General features: G+C 39.7%; 1 protein-coding gene across 3 annotated transcripts in view; it reads left to right on the top strand.

Annotated features, from left to right (window-relative positions):
* Nucleotides 1–23670, top strand: part of ATP10D (ATPase phospholipid transporting 10D (putative)) — a 51749-nt gene that overhangs the window by 24804 nt on the left and 3275 nt on the right. For 2 of the 3 annotated variants that reach the window (XM_086746501.1, XM_086746498.1), the window contains exons 6-22: nucleotides 418–524; nucleotides 1242–1373; nucleotides 2200–2327; nucleotides 2474–2726; nucleotides 6151–6386; nucleotides 7042–7230; nucleotides 9302–9917; nucleotides 11362–11471; nucleotides 12379–12505; nucleotides 15555–15739; nucleotides 17431–17740; nucleotides 18380–18456; nucleotides 19013–19138; nucleotides 20025–20225; nucleotides 21534–21614; nucleotides 21854–21958; nucleotides 22906–23093. In XM_086746501.1, the coding sequence (XP_086602627.1) occupies nucleotides 418–524; nucleotides 1242–1373; nucleotides 2200–2327; nucleotides 2474–2726; nucleotides 6151–6386; nucleotides 7042–7230; nucleotides 9302–9917; nucleotides 11362–11471; nucleotides 12379–12505; nucleotides 15555–15739; nucleotides 17431–17740; nucleotides 18380–18456; nucleotides 19013–19138; nucleotides 20025–20225; nucleotides 21534–21614; nucleotides 21854–21958; nucleotides 22906–23093 (3171 nt within the window). The remainder of the gene's footprint in view (nucleotides 1–417; nucleotides 525–1241; nucleotides 1374–2199; nucleotides 2328–2473; nucleotides 2727–6150; nucleotides 6387–7041; nucleotides 7231–9301; nucleotides 9918–11361; nucleotides 11472–12378; nucleotides 12506–15554; nucleotides 15740–17430; nucleotides 17741–18379; nucleotides 18457–19012; nucleotides 19139–20024; nucleotides 20226–21533; nucleotides 21615–21853; nucleotides 21959–22905; nucleotides 23094–23670) is intronic. The other variant, XM_086746500.1, reaches the window with a different exon arrangement.

Below are 23670 nucleotides of genomic sequence, written 5' to 3'. Positions count from 1 at the left end.
ACCTGCACTGAAAGTATGTCACAGAAGTAACGATGCTCACGGTATATTTAAAATAGGATTTCATATTTTGTTCTGGTTTTTTTCTGATATTGGGAATCCAAATAGAAGTTGTAGACTTTCAGGCTTCTAGTGTTTGTCTTGAGCTCTTTTCAATAGTGTTGCCTACTTCTCATGTGGTAGCTGGCAAATGCTAGACTTGTAAACAGAAGAAAATTTTGGTACAGTGCCTACATCCATGGATTTTCAAAAGTGATCTGCATGCATGTTACCCCATTGTTTTGAAAAGTCCAATTGGAAGCATCGGAATGGCAGTCAGTGACTAGCAGCTTCTTTGGGAAATCTGCTCCCTAATGATTTGGAAAGCCTAACTGGTAGCTGCTGGAGTCCTAGAGCTGAAGTAATGTGCTTTTTTTTCAGTGAGCATTCAAACAAGGATCGAGTGGGCCTCAGCAAAGAAAACTTACTGCTCCGAGGATGCACAGTAAGAAACACAGAAGCTGTTGTAGGCATAGTGGTATATGCAGGTTAGTGACCCACCCTAGCCTTCACAGATTGCCTTGCAAACAAGATAGAGTTATGTGCCCTAAGAAACAGTATCCTACAAAGGGGAATTAGGAGAGTAAAAGCTTGAATCCAGCAGAAGGCGGCTGTAGTTGGAAATGTTAAGAATGCATGTCTGAATTAAGTTTGTTTCTATTTTAACAATGTCAAGAACTGATATATCTGCTTATTCATGGGAGGCCAGCTCTGTTTCATGTGAACAGGTCCTTGTCCTAAACAGTTAGTTGCGATGGTAAACTCACGTTTTGAAATACACATGGAGATGCATGATTTGCTTAGGATTTTTTTCTGATCCAAAACTGAAGCTAGTGCTGTTCTTCAGTGTTCTGTATCAAAGGGCAGAGACTTTTAAACTAATCAATAAGATGTATCCAGCCAGATTGTTGTAATGAAGGTGCAGGATATTAAAAATAATATAGAAAATGTCAAGAATTAGATTCTTTCTATAGGAGGGAATATTATTGACATTATAAAAATTAATGGGTATGTGACAGATTGTGGTTTGGCTTGTTCAGTTTTCTTTAGGACAGAATTCATATGTTGTAGGAGCAGTTAGTTTGCTCATGTTTGTAATCTCTTAGTTAACAGAAATGTCCCATTTTTCAGAGCTTTAGAAATATAAAGCACGTGTGGTTCTGATACCTGCTATTAGAGAATTTCAGCTTGTGTTGTGGTTACAGGTCATGAAACCAAAGCCATGCTGAATAACAGTGGCCCTCATTACAAGCGTAGTAAATTGGAAAGAAAAGTGAACACTGATATTCTCTGGTGTGTTCTGCTTCTAATTTTGATGTGTTTAACTGGTGCAATAGGTAAGTGAGAATCAGCAGAATCTTGCTATTTTCCTCTCTCAGCCTACAATTCTTAGTGTTTTGTTTTGGGGCTGATTAATTTTAACAGTCCTTTTCAGGAACTGCCTTTATCCATGTGTAATTCCCTAGCAGTTGGGGATGCTGCCATGTTTTAGTTCATGTTGTTATGTGTAATCTGGAGTGTGGTCAAGAAGTATGTTCCTGGTGCGAGTTCTTAAGTCTGGAACTTGTTTCTCCAATTCATTTCTCTTTTCTCTCACTAATTGCTCTGCAAAACTCCTGCTTTAGGATTTTTCGGGCAACATGAGATGCATGTACAGCATTGTGAGGAGAGACCTAGTGTGACTAGAGTTGTAAGGATTTGATGTTTTAGGGATTGATTAAATAGTGAGCTTGAGTAAATCTAAACAGACTTTTATGACAAATCAAGGTGTTTAAAACATGTTTAAAAAGAACTTCTTCAGACTACAGTTAATAATGATGACTTGGTGTTCACAGGTTAACTAAAACCTGTACAAGCAAGGATGATAGAATTAAGGTTTTTCTGGGGGTGGGGGGGAAGTGTCTGTCAAGTGTAGTTAGTATTCCTTTAGCTTTGAAATATGTTGTATAGAAGTGCTGTTGATAGAAATGCACATAAGGTATTTATTCATGTGTGCATTGATAATTAATTTTAATAGTATTCCTGTTGAGGAAGAACTCAGGAGACAGAATGATATTTTAAAAGCTTAGAAGAACTGCAGAGCGTAACAGCTAACACCATGACCCTGAGCCATGATACAGTTTACATATAACTGACTGACTTTATCTTATTCTTGTTTTCAAGGCCATGGAATTTGGTTAACTAGATATTCGGAAGTACCTTTTTTTAACATCCCTGAGCCAGATGGAAAATTGATTCCTCCATCATTAGCAGGGTTCAATATGTTCTGGACTATGATCATTTTATTACAGGTAACTTTGATCTGCTTTGAATATGGGTCATATTCCGATCTCATTTATATCCTTGAAGTGACTCTTCAGCTTCAGTAGAGCTACTTCATGTTTGTAACTGGCCAAAGAGTTTGGTTTTATTTAATCCTCATGTTTTATTTTGGTAGGTCTTGATCCCAATTTCTCTCTATGTTTCAATTGAAATTGTCAAATTGGGACAAATTTATTTAATTCAGAATGACATTGATTTTTACCATGAGAAAACAGACTCAACCATTCAGTGTCGAGCACTGAATATTGCTGAAGACCTTGGCCAGATTCAGTATATCTTCTCTGACAAGACTGGAACCCTCACTGAAAATAAGATGGTTTTTCGGAGGTGCAGCATTGCAGGACAGGAGTATTGCCATGAGGAAAATGGTAAGAGACTAAACATGTGTTCCCAATGGGTCATTTTTCTCCTCTCAGAGAAGCTGAAAGTTTTGATAGGGGTCTGGTGGACTTCATGAGGTTTATGTGACAATACACACTCATGGAAGGTATTTAGACTGATCCTGCCAATAGTCATGCATCTTTCCCTGTTATTTGGATCCTTTCATATATATAGTGTGTTATGAGACTTGAAGGCTGTATGTAAGGAGCTGCTTTGCAGCTAGTTACATTCCAACGTATTTGATACCACAAACAAAATACTCATTACTTGCTTTGAAAGAAGTCATGCCGGCTGAGTTTTGCTTCTCGCATTCTTTAGAACCCAGAACAGTGGAAAATTGCCCATCTAGTCTTTTCTCTCTGTCTCTTTTTTTTTTTTTCCAACCAGAGTGCCAATGCTTACCTAGCATTTCAGGGTTCAAACATCCTGTTGACTGCCATAGGAGTGTACCACCTTTATGTATTATATCTTAAGGCTGCGATTCAATGTACTATTGCTGTTGAGGGTACAGTAAACCAAATAAGATACCTGCTGAAGTCAGAGCTTTAGCAGTAATGTTAAGGTACAAGTCAAGCAGATGTGTGTACATGTGCATGTTAAGGCTGCAAAGATAAATACTTCCATCAAAAATAATGACTTATATTCTTACTTATGTCTTACACACCAGTTTATTGTTAGACGAAAGGTCAACAAGCGGTGTTACAGGATAGTTGCTACCTCATTGTCTAATAGTGTAGCATCTTTTAATATACATTTTGTGAGAGCCTACTTGAAGCCTTCTGGGAGCCCAGAGAAGATACAGCTCCAGACACAAGAGAAAATTCGGCAGAGTGACGTGAAGTCTTTGATTCAATTAGCTATTTTATTAATTAGATAAAACCACAAAGTTTTTATTACTGTTAGTGTGTAAGTACTAGTGGCTGCAGACATTTGCTATTTTGCTGGTGAGCAATGCAAATATTCTACATGAGATCAAAGGTGAGATGCTGACAAATGAACACGTGAAGCACAGCTGTGTATTAAACCCCTCTTTGTGGTTTTGGTGGTTTTGCTGCCAGATAGAACTGCTCACAACTGCAAGCAAAAGGCACACCCTGCTGGCCACAGCAATGAATTGGTTCAACCCTTCTTTTGTTGTGTCACCGGAGCAGATGTTTACGAACCCTTTTTTACAGTAATTTCTGCACCTATTTTGAAAATTTTATGGTGCAAGTGTCCAGGTGCTTCTCTGCCTTGCATCATTGTACTGGGAAGGATGACAACAGCAAAGTGAGAAGAAGTGTTTTAGGTTCCGAACTTAGTGAATGAACAACTGAAATAAAAAGTAGAATATATTTTCAGAGCGTTTCCTAAAGGAAAGAACAGTATTCAGAAGAAATATCCCCCTTTTCACTTCTTTCCTGTACAGTAGCCACCAGTTTAAATAAGAAAAGACAAAATTAGTGGTGTTACAGGAGATGCCTGTATGTTAATATGTTTTCCTAGGATGCCATTGTTTGTGTTTACATGTTAATGAAATAAATTGGCAGCGCACAGCGCTTAGGACAGTTTTTCCATGCCGGCTGTGGATGCAGGCTGCTAGTGTATGTTCATTACATACATTTTCACAGTGATAGGTAAAAAACTTGGAAGCTGAGCAGTTTACAGTGATCCAGTGCTATCTGGATTGAGATTGCAAGCTCTTGCATGTGGTCAAACACTGTCCCAGAACTCCAGTGCAAACACTTGGGTATGTTATTAAAAGGCCCATGATGGCACAGGCGTATTTCCGTTTGCTACAGAGGTTCTTTACACCACTGATCTTGCTAGCTAGATTTATGGGGCACGTTAGACATGTCAGTACAAAGTTTCGTTATTGAAACCTGCTTTTCAGTTAAATACACAGAAAATGTGTATGTGTGTGTGAAGAGGTGTCCAATACTGAAATGACAAAGAGAGTTTCAGTGAGTTCCTGCTAGAAGCCATACTTGTCAAACCACTGGCCTAGAACCCTGATCCGTCATAAAATAATTAAGCTAGAAAACATATCAGGAGGTAATCTGGTCCCATTTCTCTGGTTTGAGGCAGAGTTGTTACTGTCATTCTTTAATTTTCTTTGTTTCTTCAGGAGCTCCAGTTATGTTAAATTCACTGCTTTCTCAGACATTCTGTTCTAGTATGTCAAGTTGTCTCTGACAGAGTTTTACTGATACCTAGCCTGAGTCTTGCCACAGTATAGGACCATTATTACCCTTAGTGTGCATAGAAAACAGGCTATTTCCTTTCTCTATGCAATTGCCCTTTATGTACTTGGTGCAGTTGCCCTTTGTGTACTTGGCTGATTGGTGACAACCAACATGGCTTCATTAAGGGCGAATCGTGTCTGACAAATTTGGTGGCCTTCTATGACAGGGTTACATAATTGGTGGATAAGGGACAACCCAACTGACATCATCTACCTGGACTTGTGCAAGGCATTTGACACTGTTCCGCATGACATCCTTGACTCTAAACTGGAGACACGTGGATTTGGTGGATGGACCACTCAGTGGATAAGGAATTGGCTGGTCACACTCAAAGAGTTGCGGTCGATGGCTCGATGTCCAGTTGGAAACTAGTGACGAGTGGTGTTCCTCAGGGATTGGTACTAGGACTGACTCTGTTTAACAGCTTTCTCGGTGGCGTGGACCGTGGGATAGAGTGCACCCTCAGCAAGTTTGCCAACGATACCAAGCTGTGTGGTGTGGTCAATACACTGGATGGAAGGGATGCCATCCAGAGGGACCTGGACAGGCTGGAGAGGTGGACCAATGCAAACCTCATGAAGTTCAACCAGGCCAAGTGCAAGATCTTCCACATGGGTCAGGACAATTCCAAGCACAAATACAGGCTCAGAGGGGAATGGATTGAGAGCAGCCCTGGAACACTGGCACAGGTTGCCCAGAGAGGTGGTGGATGCCCCATCCCTGGAACCGTTCAAGGCCAGGTTGGACAGGGCTCTGAGCAACCTGATCTGGTTGGAGATGGCCCTGCTCCTTGCAGGGAGGTTGGACTAGCTGACCTTGAACGCTTCCTTCCAACCCAAACTGTTTTGTGCTTCTGTGTGAAGACTATTATTTGTTTCCCATCAATGTGCCCTTCTGGAGGCTGTTTAGCTCCAGCTTATTTTACTGTTGTGATGCAGTTCATATTGTTTAGAACCCTGATCATTCTTGCACCCTCTTGGATTCACTCCAGTGGAGTGTTGCTCTCGAAGTGCAGTGTCCCAAACAAGAAGTCAATGTTATTAATTGCCATGGGTTTTATTTTCATAAATAGTGGATTATTCTTAACTATATACTAAATTCCTTACTTTAAAATTTTGTTTTCTGAACCTCCGGATGATGTTTTAGACCATTTTATTTTTGCTTTTTTTTGTTTCCCTTTCCATAGCAAAGAGGTTGCAATCCTATCAAGAGATGGATTCAGAGGATGAGGATTCAGCTGATCATCTGAGTGGCTCTTTGACCCATATGTCAAAATTGCAGGGACACAACTGCAGAGCTGTGAATGAACCTTTGAACAGAAAATCTTTGAATCAATTGTCTGGTAGTAACTCTGCATTAGGAAGGGAAGATGGAGCAGGTGATGTTCCCCACTCAGGACATGTTGCTTTCAGCAGCCCCATTGTAAGTGAAAGCTGTTGGTTTTGATGCTAAATTTCTTAAGTAACTCATGAAGGAATATCTTTTTACCCTCATTTGATCTAAGTTCTTGTCATTTAAGGATTCGTTTTTCTCTTCCATCAAAACCAGGGCCTCCCATGATTGCTTGGCTGCATCTGTTTGCAGCTGACATTGCAGATGTTTGTTGGGTCACGAAGGTGTATGCTTTGGTTCTTGGTATTGTGAGTCCATGATTGCTCCCATTAAAATGACCAGCTTCATCTTAATAACCGTTTGTTCTTTTGTTTTAAGATGTTTCTAGTATTTTCTTTAGTTTTTAATAGGAAATATATAGATGACCAACATTTATGAGAGGTAAAAACTCTGCTGCTGTACCTGAAGGTGTCTAGATAGCATCCATTGTAGTTAATCTTTGTTGAAGTGTCTATGAACTGAGGGGTCTACTGGTCACCTGTCTGGGTATGAAGTTTGCCATTTTCGATGGGCTAGCACAAGGCAGCGAAGACACTGGTGTGTTCCTCTTGTTTCCTGTTATAACCAACTCAGCATCTGACAGGAATTAAGTTGTATGACTTCATTTATCTGTAACCAATTTCATGGCCAGAGACTGAGATTAAGCTTGTATCCTAATGGGCAGTTTTGTTCATTTCACCAATAGGAAACGGATGTTGTACCAGACGCACAGCTGCTGGAGAAGTTCAGTCAAATTTCTTCTCATTCCTATCTACAGTCAGAAGAAGCTAGCAGCAAGTTATCTTTGGAGACAATGTACATCACTGACTTCTTCCTTGCTCTAGCAATTTGTAATACTGTTATAGTTTCAGTCCCCAATCAGCCACGTCAGAAGGTAAGAAGGCCTTAATTTTGGCTGTTTGACCGTATTTGTAAATAAATGAGCTCCCTTTGTTTTGATTACAAAAGGAAAAAACAGTTAACTGTCATTTTTAAAATTACCCTTTTCTCCTCTGTTGGTTTGTCCTATTAGAAAGAAGGGAATTACTGTAAACCCATGGAGTGCACTGAATTAATGTGTAATATAATGCCGGTAATGTTTTTCCAAACAAAAAAAAACTTGGCTTCAGTATTTTTGCTTCTGCATATAGACTGTTCATAACTTTTATAAGACAGATTTTGAGATAAAATTGCAATTGTGGGTTTTTTTCAGTGTTTTAGTTATGTTTTTCCAGATAGGTGCGTAGCTTCCTTTGAGAATACCCTAGCACTGAGGTTAACTTTATGAATAGGTTATTGTTGGCTGAAAGATAAGAATAATCTCAGAAGACTCCCAGAATATTTGAACTGAGAATGCTCTTACCTGTTTCCTGACTGTTCAAATACAGTTTCAGCAAAAGTATGGAAGATCAATTTTCATATGTGTAATAATCTAAAGAAAAAATACTTTGCAGTGTAACATAAAGTGGTTTTACCTGGAATGTACAGTGCGTTTGCTAGACTGTCCTTGTTTAATGGTCTGGAGTGTGTTTAAATCTTCCCGAAACCACTTGTATTCAGAGCACACAAGCTAACTTTTTTTTTAAAGATACTGCTATATTTTTCAAATCTCTCTCTCTCTTTTTTTTTTTTTTTCCCTCAGGGTGGGATTTTCATAACCCCATCTTTTACCAATTTTGACTGTGTTGCAGGATAATTCTCAAGTTCAGCTCTGATTTCCTTCCCCCCATTCCCTGGTGATTTGCATTTGTTGACTTTGCATTTCGAAAAAAAATGTTTATGACACATGCAGGACTAGATTTTGGTGTCCATCTAGGCAGTGAACCTACAGCTATGGGTGGAGACATTCCCAAAAGGTATCCTGTGGAGTATAAAGTACCTCCTACGTATAAATAAGCCTGGTATTTTAATGTGCTTCCAGGCATTCCCAGAAAGCATAAGTAGGCAGTCTACAGGTCCACGTGTGGATGAGGCAGCAGTGTTCATAGTTACTGATCAGCCATTCCTTAAAGGTGATGTAGAAAAATATACAGGCAACATTCTTGGTTTTTTGAGAATGATGTTTCTGGATGACTTGTTAGCAAGGGAGGACATCTCCAGGTAACTAGTAGGTAAGTTGGGATTTCACAGTTAGGCAATGACATGAAGGAGCTCAAGGCAACGGAAGGTTTCAGTGTTGCGCTGGGGAGAGGCGATGAAAGGATGTTGCTAGTCTGTATTTCCATGACACTGTATGGAGACAGACTACAGCTTGCGTGCGATTGCAGTAGAACTGAAGCCAGAGTCTGTCCTTACTTTATGCTTTTCAGTGGCAAAGGAGAACATGTTTCCTGGTGATCATTCTTAACTCTTCACGAGTAATGAGAAATGACTGTCAGCCTTGCATGCCTTGTTCCTTGTTAGTAAGCTATTAGCTGCCTAACTGTTCTGACTAACAGTAAGCCCATTATTTTGTAACATTGATGAGAGGGTAACTCTCAACACTTTTAAATTCAGACATTAAAAAAGTATTGATAAGATACTGTGTTTTTAACAGTACTTGTAACTAGTTACTGTGAGGGCTGTGGAGTTAGTTTGTTCTTCAGAAGCATCTTGCTAATTCAGAACAAGAATTCAAATGTTTAGTTCCATCTGCCACAACTTTAAAAAATTATAATGTCATTACTGAAACAGTTCGAAAGAGAAGTATTGAATCAAACTTGAAATGCTTGTGGTTTTCAGCTCTGAAATATTTTTACAATTCTTTTGGTTTAAATAGTGAAGCTCTTGCAGCAGCTGTTTAGTGTACTTGCATGGTTATATGTTTAATTGAGCTGGTCATATTTAATACAAGCAGTCAAAGTCATGGTAAATTTCAAAATACTACATGCATTAAGGAACACACCTAGTTTGTTAGCTGTCCTTTTTTAATGTAGTAAAATATGAAGAATTTACCATAAATGCTTTCTGTAACTGTTCTGTTCCAGATGAGACTCTCTTCGCTGGGTAGGATGCCTATTAAATCACTTGAGGAAATCAGGCAGATGTTCCAGAGGTTGTCAGTCCGGAGACTAAGTTCCTCCCCGCTTCCAAGTGTAAAAGATTCTTCATCTGAAAGCCCCAATAGTTTTGTGAGCAAGCTGTCTATTTTCAGAATGAAACTGACTTCAGCTGCTTTGGATGGAGCTGCTCAAAGGGCTACTGAGCTTCACAATACCGACAGCCCAGAAAATTCCCAAGTGACTCAAGAACCAGATATGGTGAATGTAGCTGCTTGCTGTGAACAAAACAGTGTTACGTCATCTGTTGAATTGTCTCCCTTACCTAAACTATGTTATGAAGCTGAGAGTCCAGATGAAGCTGCCTTGGTCCATGCTGCTAGGGCTTATAAATGTATTTTACAGTCGAGGACTCCAGATCAAGTAACTGTGGACTTTGCAGGTCTGGGATCTTTAACATTTCAGCTTTTGCATATCCTGCCTTTTGATTCAGTGCGGAAAAGGATGTCAGTGGTCGTTCGGCATCCACTCTCCAACAAAGTGGTGGTGTACACAAAAGGTGCAGACTCAGTCATGATGGATTTGTTGAGAACTGCATCTGAAGGTATCTATAGAACTTCTAATTCTTTGTTCACCTTTGCCATTCCTCAGTACAGTTGAACAGATTGCCTGGTTCATGAGAAGAGACAAGTAACCAAGCAGAACTATTATCTGTGAATAGTTCCTTATAGGGAACCCAGAAAGGTAGTATTCCTTTTTGCCTAGATGTGGCTGTGCCGTGTGCTGGTGTGGAAACTGAGAAGAGGGAAGCAGCTGTTATTCAAAGGATTTAGTGGTGTCTAAGCAAAACCCTTTGGAGCCAACTGAAGTATTTCCAGTTACAAAGTAAGGTCATCTGCTTGAAAGGTTGGCTTTTGCTACAGCATGAGAGGTGTTTGTTAGAATAAGATACTTCCTAGCTTTTACCTATGTTAGTGTTTGTGAGCTATTGGAGAGAGAGATATCGGAAGCAGATGTCACCTGTCAGTGCTTTTTGAGTCTTTCACTTTGACCACTGACTATCTCTGTGTTTCTAGGTGCAATAATAATATCTGTAAAGTTGACTGGTGCCTCCTGCTGGGCCCTCTTGTTTGGGGGTAAATGTTTTTTGAATCTGCCACAGCGGGGGAATGCACCACCTTGTTTAAACACTAACTGATTTATTCATACACTGTAACAAAAGGTGTATGAATAAACAGTCCCTTTAACTGAAGGCAGTAAAGATAAAGTATTATCTGTGTATGTTAGAAATAAATACCTAAAATATATTTAGGTTCAGAAGATATTCCAAGAGGGTTTTTTGATGGTTTGGAAAGTAATATAAAGGAATCATTTTTAAAGGCTTACTTTCTGCAAAAGGGAGTTTGGTTTGTATGTTCCACGGCTGGCTGATGTCAGTGAGGCAGAGGGATCATCCAACATGAGTCATCTAAAGTCTAAACAAAAGGCCTCTGTAGGCCATGGAGCAGAAATTGTACCTCCAAAATCTGTCATCTCTCTAAGGGGGTAATTTTGTGTCTGGAGGTGCCTCACCTTACTTTGATTCTCAAGGTAAACTTGGAACCTAACTTCTACATGTCCAAAGGTGAGTTGAATGCCTGTCTGAATAGTCCACCCCTTAACAGTTATTTTTAAAAAAGCTTTTCTGCAACTGCCCTTTTAGCTCCCACCCACTAGACCCGTGACAGTAAAGCTACTTGGGTGTCTGTAGCCCAGTTCATTTTAGAAAATTGTTTTACTTTAGAAGAACATTTTGATGTATTGGTGGCATCCAAAGATGTATCAGTACCGGATGGATTCCCCCTCACTGCTTGTGCAGACTGGTGACTGCATGCTAACTGTAGATACAGCCACAGGACATTCTGCAAACATGAAGGTACATTCATGGTTAAAATAAAACCTGTTAACATTTTGGTATTTTTAAAATGTATTCAGACCTTCAAAATATTATCCTAAATTTAGCCTATGAATGCATATGTAATTTGCTGTCTTTGCTTTTTCTGTGATAGTAGGTACTAATAATTCAGAAGTTGAACGAAAGAAGATTGAAGAGAGAACTCAGAAGCATTTGGATGGCTATGCCAGAAGAGGACTGCGCACTCTGTGTATTGCGAAGAAGGTATTCCTTTTAATACATATTTTTAAGAATGTTTACAGACTGTGACCAGCTTGAGTGGTATCACCAGTGGAGCAGACATCACCATTTCTAAACAGATGCTTCTATTGCCACGTTTTGTTTATCCTTATGTGCTTTCAGGAGGAATTTTTATGTTGACCCAGATCAATTCCTGACGTCCGTTAGATTGTCAGAGTTGTTGTCAGTTTAGGATGCCAAGCAGCTTAATAGCCTGATTCTAAAACAGGTGTTGTGAAATAGCCTGATTTTTCTTCAGGACTCCTGAGCAGATCTCCTTGTGTGAAACTTACCCTCGTTGGAATTCCAGACACAGGAAACAAATTAAGTCACACCTGTTTTATTGGGTTTCACAGTTTGCAGTGTTACAAGCTCTGGATGCAAAATTTAAGTGATGTTTTGAGATTCCATTTTAAATTCAAAGCTGCTCAGAAGTAAAATTCCATATGGGTTGAAACAGGCAAGAAATCTCTTTACAAAGCCTTATGCAACGTGAAAGTATGACCTGTGTAGCTGTATAGTCATCAAGCTATACACAGCTGTGCAGTGATTCTGTGGTTGTGTCTTGTGGCTGCAATTAAAGAGCAGTAAGAAGAGTATACTGTGCTCGTTGGCCTGCCTACCACCTGTCTAAATGGAAATCTGTCAGGCAGCTCCAGGAACTTGCAGGGTGCTGGTGAGCAGCCTGGCTTGTGAAGCCTGGCAGAGCGTTCTGACACTATGAACGTTGTACTAAATCCACAGACATGTTGGGGCACGGAAGTAATGCGCTGCCAGAGGCTGCACTTCTAGGTTCGGTATGTGGACAGCAGATGTAACTGTGAGGACACTTTTGAAGCGCCTTTGAAAACAAAATGTTGATACATGCTGTATGTTTTCTCTCCCTCTGTAGGTGATAAGCGATGCAGAATACGCAGAGTGGTTAAATCATCGTTTTCTAGCAGAAACCAGTATTGACAACAGGGAAGAGCTGCTGCTTGAATCTGCCATCAGGCTTGAGACTGAACTAACTTTACTTGGTAGGTAGAAAATGCTGTATTCCCAAGAAAATGGTTATGATGTTCATAATTGGAATTTACCTGCAGGGAGCTGTGCTAACCTCAATTTTTATAACACATAGTTTTCTACAGACCTAGAATTTATTGTCACTCCTGAATTTTCATAAATCTTGCTAGTAGGTTTGTACTCATTGTAAAACACACTGAAGACAGCTACTGCTCTTGTGATGTTTGTGAAGGGTAAAGTTTTACTGTTTTTTTTTTTATTTGGTTTCTTTTTTGTGCTCACTGGAGTTTTTAAGTGTCATAATAGTAAGCACTTGAAATGATAATAACAAATCACAGACCTGCCTGGGCAAACATTGACAGGTATCCCACTTCTGGGCACACTTTCCATCACTGTTGCATTTGTGGCACAGCAGGTATGCTTGTGCTGTGTCCACCTGTAATGACATGGAGATAAGAAGTCTGGCATGCTTCCAAAGGAACCATTCCTCTGGTGGTCATTCTGCTGTGCAGAAATGGGGAGGCCAAAGCAGAATGAAAAATATTTGGTGTAGATACGTAAAATGTAAACTGCAGGCAGTCTGGCATAATAGCTCTGAGGACTGCTCACAAATAACATTTGGAAAACAAAGTGCAAAGATCTGACTGTGGTGGTAAAGGCAGCTCATGCTAGAAGCTGAAGAGAGACATCTTATAGTGTGGAAAGATGTTACTTCACTCATTTTGTGCCACATCTGCTCAGAGAAAATGCCACCAAGCTTGATACTAAAAGGAATTCTGTGATTACTGGAGAGAAACCAGAGCAGTAGTGCTAGCTGCTGTAGTTTTAAGGGATGATGTGCTATAGAATCATAGAATCATTAGGGTTGGAAGGGACCTTTAAAGGTCATCTAGTCCAACCCCCCTGCAAGGAGCAGGGACATCTCCAGCTGGATCAGGTTGCTCAGAGCCCCGTCCAACCTGACCAGGGATGGGGTATCTACCACCTCTCTGGGCAACCTGCTCCTATAAAGGTACCCTTTTCACTAGGCTCAGCAGAGGGAAGTCTAGTTACTCTGAAGGCCTGCTGTCCAGCAGGCTAAGGCATTTGCTTCTCTCGTGTGTCTGGTAGGACAGTAAGCAGTATGGGTTTGCCCTAACATTAAATAAGAGTGCGAATAAGAAGGGTAAATGGCTTCATACTGCCAAGGCGCTTGCTTTCAGCAGCTCTGCTAGCTTAGTTACCCCTGCCTGGGGCATCTGTACATTGTGATCTGCAGAGCAGAACTACTTACAGCACTTCTCATTCTGCTTCTCTGAGCCTTCCTTTCCTTTCTTAATAAACATTACCTGGTGTAGCTGCAGCTGTAACTCTGACTGTCCTCTTAGGACTGAGAAATGAAGACTTTGTCCTCAAAGAACAACAAGCAAAAATTCAAATAATCTCAGTATTGCCAGGATCATGGAGGACAGCAGTGGTTTGTAGTACACTGCATAGGCAGGTACGAAATCTGTGTGGCTATATATAAAACCGTAGGCCTTTATTTGAATGGAAATCTATTTCTGGAATGGATAGTGCTAATTTGCAGTACTTAACTAAGCACAGATCCAGATCTCAGTAGTATACATATTGAAACTGGCTTCTGTTGGATTACGAAGTGATCAAGTACGTCAGAAGGGGAGTGTTAAGTGTATAGAGTGCCCTAGTTGAAACAACATTTTTCTCTCTTCCCTTGATGCCTGACAGCATCTCTCAAAGAAGCTTGCATCACATAGATCCCAGCACCTTCCTTCCTGCCTCTTTTGTTGACCTGCATCAAAATGTAGGCATAGTGCAAAGCAAAGACTTGGAGATTTTTGTCTTCCCGGTGACCAGAGGCCATGAGCTCTGTGCCCTGTTGGCAGCTGCTTACTGAAGAAATTTCTGTAGCATTAGAAATTTGCCTAACCTTTTGTCTCTTATCCATCCTCATATGACAATCAGTGCTTTATGTACAAATTGCTGGCTAGAGTCTCTCACTAGAAACATACTACAAGGGAAAACTTTGCTTTGATTTTTTTAATTGTTTGTCTTTCAGAAAGAACCTAGCTGCAACTGGCTGAGGTTTCTTTCTGAGAAACTCTCTTAGCCTGAGAATTCCACAAGCCAAACCATGTCTCCTGGTTATGATTTACTACCATTTGCATTGCGAAAAAACCATGAAAATGTCCTGTACTCTAGTAAATCACTGACACTGCAGCTTTTCAGAGATAGTTCTGCTTTATGCTGATGTTGTGTTACCTCATTGTTGCTTGAGCAGATTTTGTAAGCTGGTTTTTAGGTACACAGATCTGCCTTCTGTGCACACCAGAAGAGAAGATATCTCTGTTCAAGTCTCTGTATTTTTTTGTTGAAAGTCTTTCTATAACTGCTAAGGGGTGTGTGTTAGAATAGGTGTTTACTCCGTGTGGGGAAATATGTCAAGGTTGGCAAGTGTGGGCAGGAGGAAGGGCAAAACACAGTTTAGTGCTATGAATTGAAAAGACTTCGGACAGGAGGTACTGCAGTGATGAGTAGTTGAGAAATCTGGTGATGAATGGCAGATCTTTGCAGCAGTGTGCAAAAATATGATAGAAGAAGAGGGGATTTTGGTGTGGAAAAGGCAAGGGCTTGGGACAAGAGGTACAGAGAATTCAGCCTGGACCAGAGTTGAGAATAAGGAAAAGTGGACTTTGACATAGGAGGGATCGAGGTGATACATGAAAGAACGTTTAGGGTAGTCTGAGGGTAGAACGGAGTGGGAATAATGGAGTATATTTGGCCTGAGGAGCCTGGGAGTCTGAGTCTCACAGCCACTATGGGATGAAACAACCATAAGAATGAGAAAAGTTGGCTTAAAAGGGTATTGTGAAAAGCTGGAGGCCCCTGAGGCTGTAACAAGGGTGTGTGTCAACAATCTTGCATGTGATGGGCTCTGGGACAGAAATATGTGGAAGGGAGGAATTTCCAAGCATGTCTCAGTAGGGTGTCTGTAGGATACACACAGAGGACCATCTTGTCTTGTCAGTTTTGCAGCACTAATCCTTCTGTGTGTCTTAAATTAAGGTGCCACTGGCATTGAAGATCGCCTGCAGGAGGGTGTTCCAGACACAATACAGGCACTACGGAAAGCAGGAATAAAAATATGGATGCTAACAGGTGACAAGAGAGAGACAGCTGTCAACATTGCCTATGCTTGTAAACTGCTGGAACCAGATGATAGAATCTTCACTCTCAAATCACAGAGTAGGGTGAGTGGAAAATTACACTTTTCTTCAATTTTTTTTTTTTCTCTGCTGAACAAGTCAGTCAGGGTATACCACAGAGCAATACAGAAAATAAAATGTTCTCTCCTTTCCCAACCAACCAAAGACAGCATGATTTCTCAGAATATTAAAATACTGGAAAACTGATGCTTTGCTTCCTTGTGGGTAAAATATGAAATCCTTTATATGTGTCTGACATCTCTTTCTTCATACAGAGTCCCTAAATGATGGATGGTTAATTATTTTAATTGAATAGACTGCATAATTTCTCTTTGTGGTAGGTTAAAGGGTTGACATGCTTCACATGTTATTAGAGATTTCAAACAGCTGTGAGTTACAGCATATTAGAAATGTAAGAATTATTGTCATGCAAATTCTACTGAATGAAGTTTTGTGCTGCTTTGTGTAATATATTCCCTCAGCCCTGCTTGTCTTGCATAAATGTACAAAGAATTGTCTCATTAGACTACATTGCACACTATTCAAGAAAACTAATCTGCCAACAATTTTATCAGAGAAAAAGCTACCTTCTCCCCACCACCTAGGAATTGAGCCATGTTAATAAGTAGTGATTAAAAATGCTGCCATTTTGGGTGGCAAGTTTAATCCTACTTGATTGTTTTGTCCTCTTTTGGATGCTTATAACCAGCTGTTTTCTAAATCTTTATTTTTATCAATTTTGGGTTTCTTAGAGAAATTACTAACTGTAACTGGTAAAGCCAGCGTATGAGAAGTCTCTCCTCAGAGCAGAGACATGAAGCCTGAGACTTCTCTAAATGACTGGAAGATTTTTCTAAGACCTTTTGGTTTTCTTTTTTTTTTTCTGCTTATATGTTTCTTTAGAAATTCAGTTTGTATCTGCCATAAAAGATTGTGTGGCAAGTGGTAACTGTGAGGAAAATAAAGTGAAAAAGAAAGGATTTTTAGTTGTGTTTGAGGAGAGCTTGATTTTTTGCTAATACTTTTTTCTTCCTTTTTTCCTACTGAGGAAAAAACTGTCTTATTTAACAGTGAGAGCTGAGGCCCTTTTGCAGAAAGTGCTCATACTCCCTCTAACTGGGCTTTGAAATAAGAAATAGACAGGATTTGATAATGTTGCATTTCAAAGTAAAATAATGAAAATATGTAAGAATAAGTATTTTCTTCTCTATACCACGCACATTACATATATTGATATCAGGAATCTTTTGAGCATCTTACATTGATCCTGGCAAGGTAAAAAATTACACAAGGCCAGTTCTTCAGTAATTCATTGCAGCTTACCTATAACCTGATTTGAATGCACTACTGGCTTTGCATGCCAGGCAAAAGAAATGTAGAGAGCAAAAGTCTTCTATCAAAGCTATATTTATATTGCAGAATCCTTAATGGTTATTTTTTTCTGCTAGTCTATGAACATTTTCTGATTTGCTTCGTTTTTTTCCCTTCTCCTAGTACAATACCCAAGCCAATCTACTTAAGCAAAGTTAAATCACAGGCACTTTTATTAACAACAGACTGCATCCTTTGTGATTTTAAAGGGTTATTCAGCCTCATGTCTGAGTCTTTCTGTATTCAACTGAAATGCAAGACAAGGGTAGCATTTGACATGTTCTCCATATGTATATTATAAATTGAGAAGGGAGCCAGAACACAAGCAGTATTTAATAAGTTGCCTTTCTCTTGTTGTTAATTAGGATGCTTGTGCCTCAGTGATGAGCAAAATTTTAGAAGGCATACAGAAGAATACTTCTGCCAAAAAAAAAAACAGTCAGAAACTTGGGAATGCCTCTGCAAGTCCCTCCACCCAAGCTCCAGGGTTCAGTGCAGGCCTGGTTATTGATGGAAGGACTTTAGAGCATGTACTTCATGACAGCCTACAGAACATTTTCTTGGAACTCACAGAAAAATGTCGAGCTGTAGTCTGCTGCCAAGCCACACCGCTGCAGAAGAGTGTCCTGGTCAGACTGGTGCGAAATAAGCTAAAGGCAATGACATTAGCTGTAGGTGAGTCCTGTGGTTATCTTCTTTTCTCTGAAAAGAAGTAGTAGTCAGTTTCTTCTCTTCTATGTTTTTGTTAATGTCTGTCACTAAATTTACTTTTCAAGGAAGATAATCCTTTGAATCATAGTTGGCTCTGGCATAAGATGATGTTAGTCCTCTGAACTAGCAAATTTAGTCCATAAAGGTACTCATGGTAATCTAAAGCAACAAGAACAGCAGCAATTGTGCACAATGTTATGTAACATGTCCAAAGAAGCAAGTAAGGGGGGTTTTCTTGTCATTCTCCATCACACCACTCCCAAAAATAGGGAGGGAGAGGGGAGATGACTGACTATGATTTACAATGCCCGTATTTTCTGTTCCAGCATACCAACTAAATTCTGACAAAAGGAACAGGTAATATCCATTTGGAGAATATAGCTCAGTTCAGTAAGACCTTCCACTTATTAATCCTGCTTTCTGTAGAATTTTCCATAGGCTGCACTGTTGGCCATAAAAATGTTTTTCTCTGAACTCTCTGGTGTTCTTGTATATTTGTCTTTTCCTGCCACTGCTGTGGCGATGTGATAGCCAGCAAAGCTGCCTCCAGGTTACATTCCAAATAAGAGAGGTTAGTTTTGATTTTTCCTCTTTTCTCTGTAGGTGATGGTGCCAATGATGTCAGTATGATCCAGGTTGCTGACACTGGTGTGGGAATATCGGGCCAAGAAGGCATGCAGGTAGTGTATACAAAGACAGCTGCAAATAACATTTAACATTCCATTTTAAATTGCTTCAGAGTTCACCTGGGTGCCCAGTGGCTCCACAGTCTATTACCATATGCAATCTATTACCATCCACAGTCTGTTACTATAAGAGTTTGCAGCCTGAGCTCACACCCAGGCCTCAGCACTCTTCCAGGAGCACTCAGAAGCTGCATGCTGCAGGGATTTGAACTCCAAACAACAGAGCTTGCTGCCTGTCACCAAACTCCCTATTGCTCATGTCCTGCCAGGGGAAAAGCAGCCTAAACATCAGTTGTTTCTGTGCAGTTGTGTGGTAATAACAAAACCAGCCATGTTCCTGCCTGTTATGTTGGGCTGAGCTGTGTGTGTCAGTGTAAAATGGTGTACAGAGGGGCTCAGATCTGAGTGAGGGTAAGACTGTAAGCACTATGTGTAAAAAAATAATGAAGTAAGAGTTTCCAACAGTAGGTAAGTTGCTCACTTGGCGGTATCTGAAGCTAATCTTTAATAGTTTAGATATTACATATCCTTTCCTTTATGTGCATTGCAGGCTGTCATGGCAAGTGACTTTGCAGTCTCTCAGTTTAGACACCTCAGGAAGCTGCTGCTTGTCCATGGTCACTGGTGTTATACCAGACTTACCAACATGGTGCTCTACTTCTTCTACAAGAATGTGGTATGTAGCTGTCCCACCCCAGGGAAATCACATTTTGTGTATTTGAGAGCGTTGAAGGGTTTAGTGGGGCTTTGTATTCTTGAAAAAGAGTAAGTTTCTATTGTTAATGGGTTCAAAAAGACACAAAAAGCATATGTCAAACAATTTAGTTTCTAATTTTTGTCTACAGAGACCAGATACTCTTATTCCTTGGACTGAATTTCCCACTCAAAGCCATTGTCTGATTTGATGTCGTGGTTTAGCCCCAGCTGGCACCTAAGTACCATGCAGCTGCTCACTTGCTTCTCTTGCCTCAGTGGGATGGGGACAATAATTGGGAAGAAGAAAGGCAAAACCCATGGGCTGAGATAAAAATGGTTTAACAGAACAGCATAGGAAGAGAAAACAAGAAAAATAAAATTAGTAATAATAGAATATACTAAGTGCATGATTCACAGCACAATTGCTCACTGCCCAGAACCCGATGCCCAGCCTGCTCCCGATCCCCCTGTCCTCACTTTCTATGCTGAGCAGAACTACATATCGTATCAAATATTCCTTGGCCGGTTTGGGTCAGCTATCCTGAGTGTGTTCCCTCCCAGCTTCTTGTGAAAATTAGCTCTGTCCCAGCTGGAACCAGGACATTTGATTAAACAGTGGGTAACGGGCATTACTAGTGTGGTGGTAGCATGACTATTTAAACAAGTTATGTCCAATTTTGAAATGTAAAGCTGGTGTGCTAGTCAGATATAATTTCAAAGTGTGGGATTGGCATGAACTCCACAGCATTTATACTTAATTTTCCACAGATTACTGTAACCAGACCTAAGATCTGACTGTTTGCCTCCTAGCTTTTGAATCCCTTGTCTATGGGTAACATTTTATCATGTCATCTTTGACTTTTCAGGCCTATGTGAACCTCCTGTTCTGGTACCAGTTCTTCTGTGGGTTTTCAGGCACATCAATGACAGACTATTGGATCTTGATTCTTTTCAATCTCCTTTTTACATCGGTGCCACCCATCATTTATGGTGTCTTGGACAAAGATGTGTCTGCAGAGATACTCATGCAGCTCCCACAGCTGTACGTGATGAGCCAAAAATCTGTGGTAAGTTAAAGAGTGCTTGGTCTGAAGCAAACTAAAATGGTCAGCATTTGAGCCATTTCTGGTTTTCTTTCCTTCATGGTTTACATTGGGCAAACATGTTGTTTAAAAACAATTTCTCTATTAGAAAAACATCTAGGCCTGTGCAATATGTGCACAAATAAAAGTTGTTTTTTCAAAAGTTTTTTATAGGCTCTTTTCAGTCATACACCCAGTCTTATCAGACATTTGGATGATAAGAGAAATTAAGGACTTCAGGTGAAGCAGTGTACTGGATAAACATCATTACCAGCATGTTCGCTTCATTCACTGCCTCAGCTGTCAATGTGCTTCCTCAAAGTGGGTTTCTGTTGAGCATCTGGGCTTCCTTTTAAAGATAAGAGCACCAGATACTGTTTCTTCACTGTCATATACAGATCTCAACTACCAAAGTAGTGAGGAATGGATAAGGGCCAGAGCAGATTCCTTTCAAATAATCCTCAAGAAAGTTCTGACATTCAGGGTTCTTTTACCCTTATCAATATATTCTGGAATTTGCTGGTGGCCCTTTTCTCCAATCTGAAAACACTGTACATCATATCTGCTCTACAGGTAAATTCTGTCCAAACATTTAGCACAGAAAACCACAAGGAGCAGGGGGTGGTTTCTAAATCTTTTTCCTGATTTCTCCTTTGCTTAGCATGAATTCTAGCATAATTTTAACGTTATAAATTTTTTTAACTTAACAATTAAAATAATATTTTTATTATAACAATTGAAGGCAGTGACATACTGAGCATGAGACAGAATAGATACTAGTAGCACAGAGAGAGGAAACACTGAACATATGGGTCATTTAAAACTCACAATTTTCTTTATCATCATAGCCTTTTAATAACAGACTGGACATGAGGAAGCATTTCTTTACAGAGAGGGTGGTCAAACAGTGGAACAGGCTTCCAAGAGAGGTGGCCGATGCCCCAAGCCTGTCAGTGTTTAAGAGGCATTTGGACAATGCCTTCAATAATAAGCTTTAACTTTTGGTCAGCCTTGAAGTTGTCCGTTGCCTTACTCAGTTAGGTAAGGCTCTGGTAGGTCTGTTCTGGCAGAAACACCTGTAAGATCGGAGTTCGCAGATCTGGCTGGTGGTTTAAATACTAACAGTTAGCTACATGTGTGGAGTGAACTCTTTATCCTTGTTATCATAACACAAAAGATGCCTCTTCATTGGGAAACTAACTGGAATTACTTCTGAGATAATCTTTCCCCACATCCAAATAATGCTAATTCAGATTGTAGTAATTTGTTCAATTTCTTTTTTTTTTCTTGCAGGCTTACTTGCCTTCAGCTTTCTGGATAACTTTGCTGGATGCTTTTTACCAAAGTCTCATTTGCTTTTTTGTGCCTTACTTTGTAAGTGCTGGATATTAAATACATTTATACATTTTGACGTACTAAAAACCCAAGCAAATTAGAGAGTAAAATTAAGTGTTTGATTTAATTCCTCATAGATAAATATGTACTAACATCACTGGAACTGGACTGAACTGTGTGCATGCAAATATGTGTGGTATCAAAACTATTCCTGCCACTTTGTGTATTACGACTATACATAAAAAATAAATTATCCTGACTGCTGTCTTCCTTTCCAGACTTACTATGGCTCAGACATAGACATTTTTTCTTTTGGAAACCCTATAAACACAGCAGCGCTCTTCGTAATACTGTTTCACCTTCTCATTGAGTGCAAGACTGTGGTGAGTACTTTGTTTCCGAAAAAGTATATTCCTCACAGAGTTTGTGCATACAGCTTTCATTAAAATTAAACGGAAGAAAAGCTTCATATGCAAAACAGAATAAGTATAAAAGGGCCAAAAACTAAGTATGTTGTTAGTGTGACCTTGTGAGCTCTCCTAATGCACCTGTCATTGGAGGCACTAGAATTACTTGTACAACTAAAATTTAAGAAAATTTGGCCTCAGAATTATTTGTACATAGTGAAAGGATCCTGCCTCATCAGGTTATGGTGATTTTGGGGATGTCAGTTTAGTATTGCAAATGGTAAAACCAGCCAGTGATCTGCTGAGCCTTTGTTAGTTCCTGAAGCTTGCATCTCAAAGACAACAATGTGAACTGTTGATTTTGAATGCTTCAAGCTGATGGTCTGCTCTGTGGCTAATATGAACAATTGAGAAGAATATTTCCATGCTAGAACTAGAGAACCGATGTTCTACAAGAATGCTAAGCATCTGCATTAGCTTGGATAAATTTACAGCCCTTAGAAGGGCTGTAGTATCTTCGATATCTCAAGCAAGATATTTAAGGGTGACACCATGTAAAGATCTCACCTCCATTTGCTTGAGAAGGCTTTCTCTGCTGCCAGTGGATGAGGTGGTCATCTAAGGCAAATGGCATCAAAAATGTCTTTCATGAAGGAATCAAAAGCTATGCATTTAGTAGAATAAAAAAAAAATAAATGGCTGGGTTACCTATGAACGGTAGGAAGAAGGCTCCATTCTTCCTGAAATGTTTTGTATAAAATTAGGAATATTATCTGAACAGATCTATCGTCTGTAACATTAGGGAGCTCTCCTTGGAGGAAGAGTGTGCACGTTCATGCATGCATGTATACACACATACAGGCGTTGCAGGTCTTTCTGTTTACATCTTAAATCTAATTTCTTTCTCATTTTCTGAATTGCAGACTTGGATACATACAGTAGTGATAGCTGGGAGCATCCTGCTTTACTTTGTCTTCGCTCTGGCTTTTGGGGCAACCTGCAAAACCCACAGCCCACCATCAAATCCCTATTGGATCATGGAAAAGCACATGACAGACCCAGTATTTTACTTAGTTTGCCTCCTGACTACTTGTGTTGCTCTGCTACCCAGGTGTGTTTCTGTTTTATAACTGCAAATTGCTGCTGTTAACAGCAGTTAACAATGAGTCAGTGGTGCTATAAATCTCTCTGGCTAGAGGTTTTCCTGCACCCTCTGTGCCCAATATAAAGAAAATTTCGTAACTCTACCAAACCAAGCCATGTGAGGACAGCTCTTTAGTGACATATTCTCAAAGTAAATTTCAGTAAATAAAAAAATTTATTTTGTGATTTATATTAAATTAATAATATTAAATATTGTGTTTGGAGGGAAAAAAATCCAGTAATCTCTGTAACCACAGAGTTTATATACAAATCAGTTAAATTAGTGATCAAAGTTGAACATGTACTATACATAGAAATACTGTGCTTAGTCTGTGTTTATTTGTGAAACCATTTTCTGTTTGAAATTTCTGTCATGAATATATATAAGAATATTTAGAATGAAGAATACACATGGGTGTGGAAACACGCTGACTAGATTCACAAGGGATCCTGAGTTGTGTTTTTATCATGCCTAACATTTGAGTGTTTTGCCTCACTGAAGAAGTCATAACTCCAAGTTCCATAACTCATTCGCCCTGGAAAGA

Source organism: Chlamydotis macqueenii, chromosome 4, assembly GCF_036417535.1.
Source record: "Chlamydotis macqueenii isolate bChlMac1 chromosome 4, bChlMac1.mat, whole genome shotgun sequence".
Classification (NCBI taxonomy): domain Eukaryota; kingdom Metazoa; phylum Chordata; class Aves; order Otidiformes; family Otididae; genus Chlamydotis; species Chlamydotis macqueenii.
This window is presented reverse-complemented; position numbering and strand designations above follow the sequence as displayed.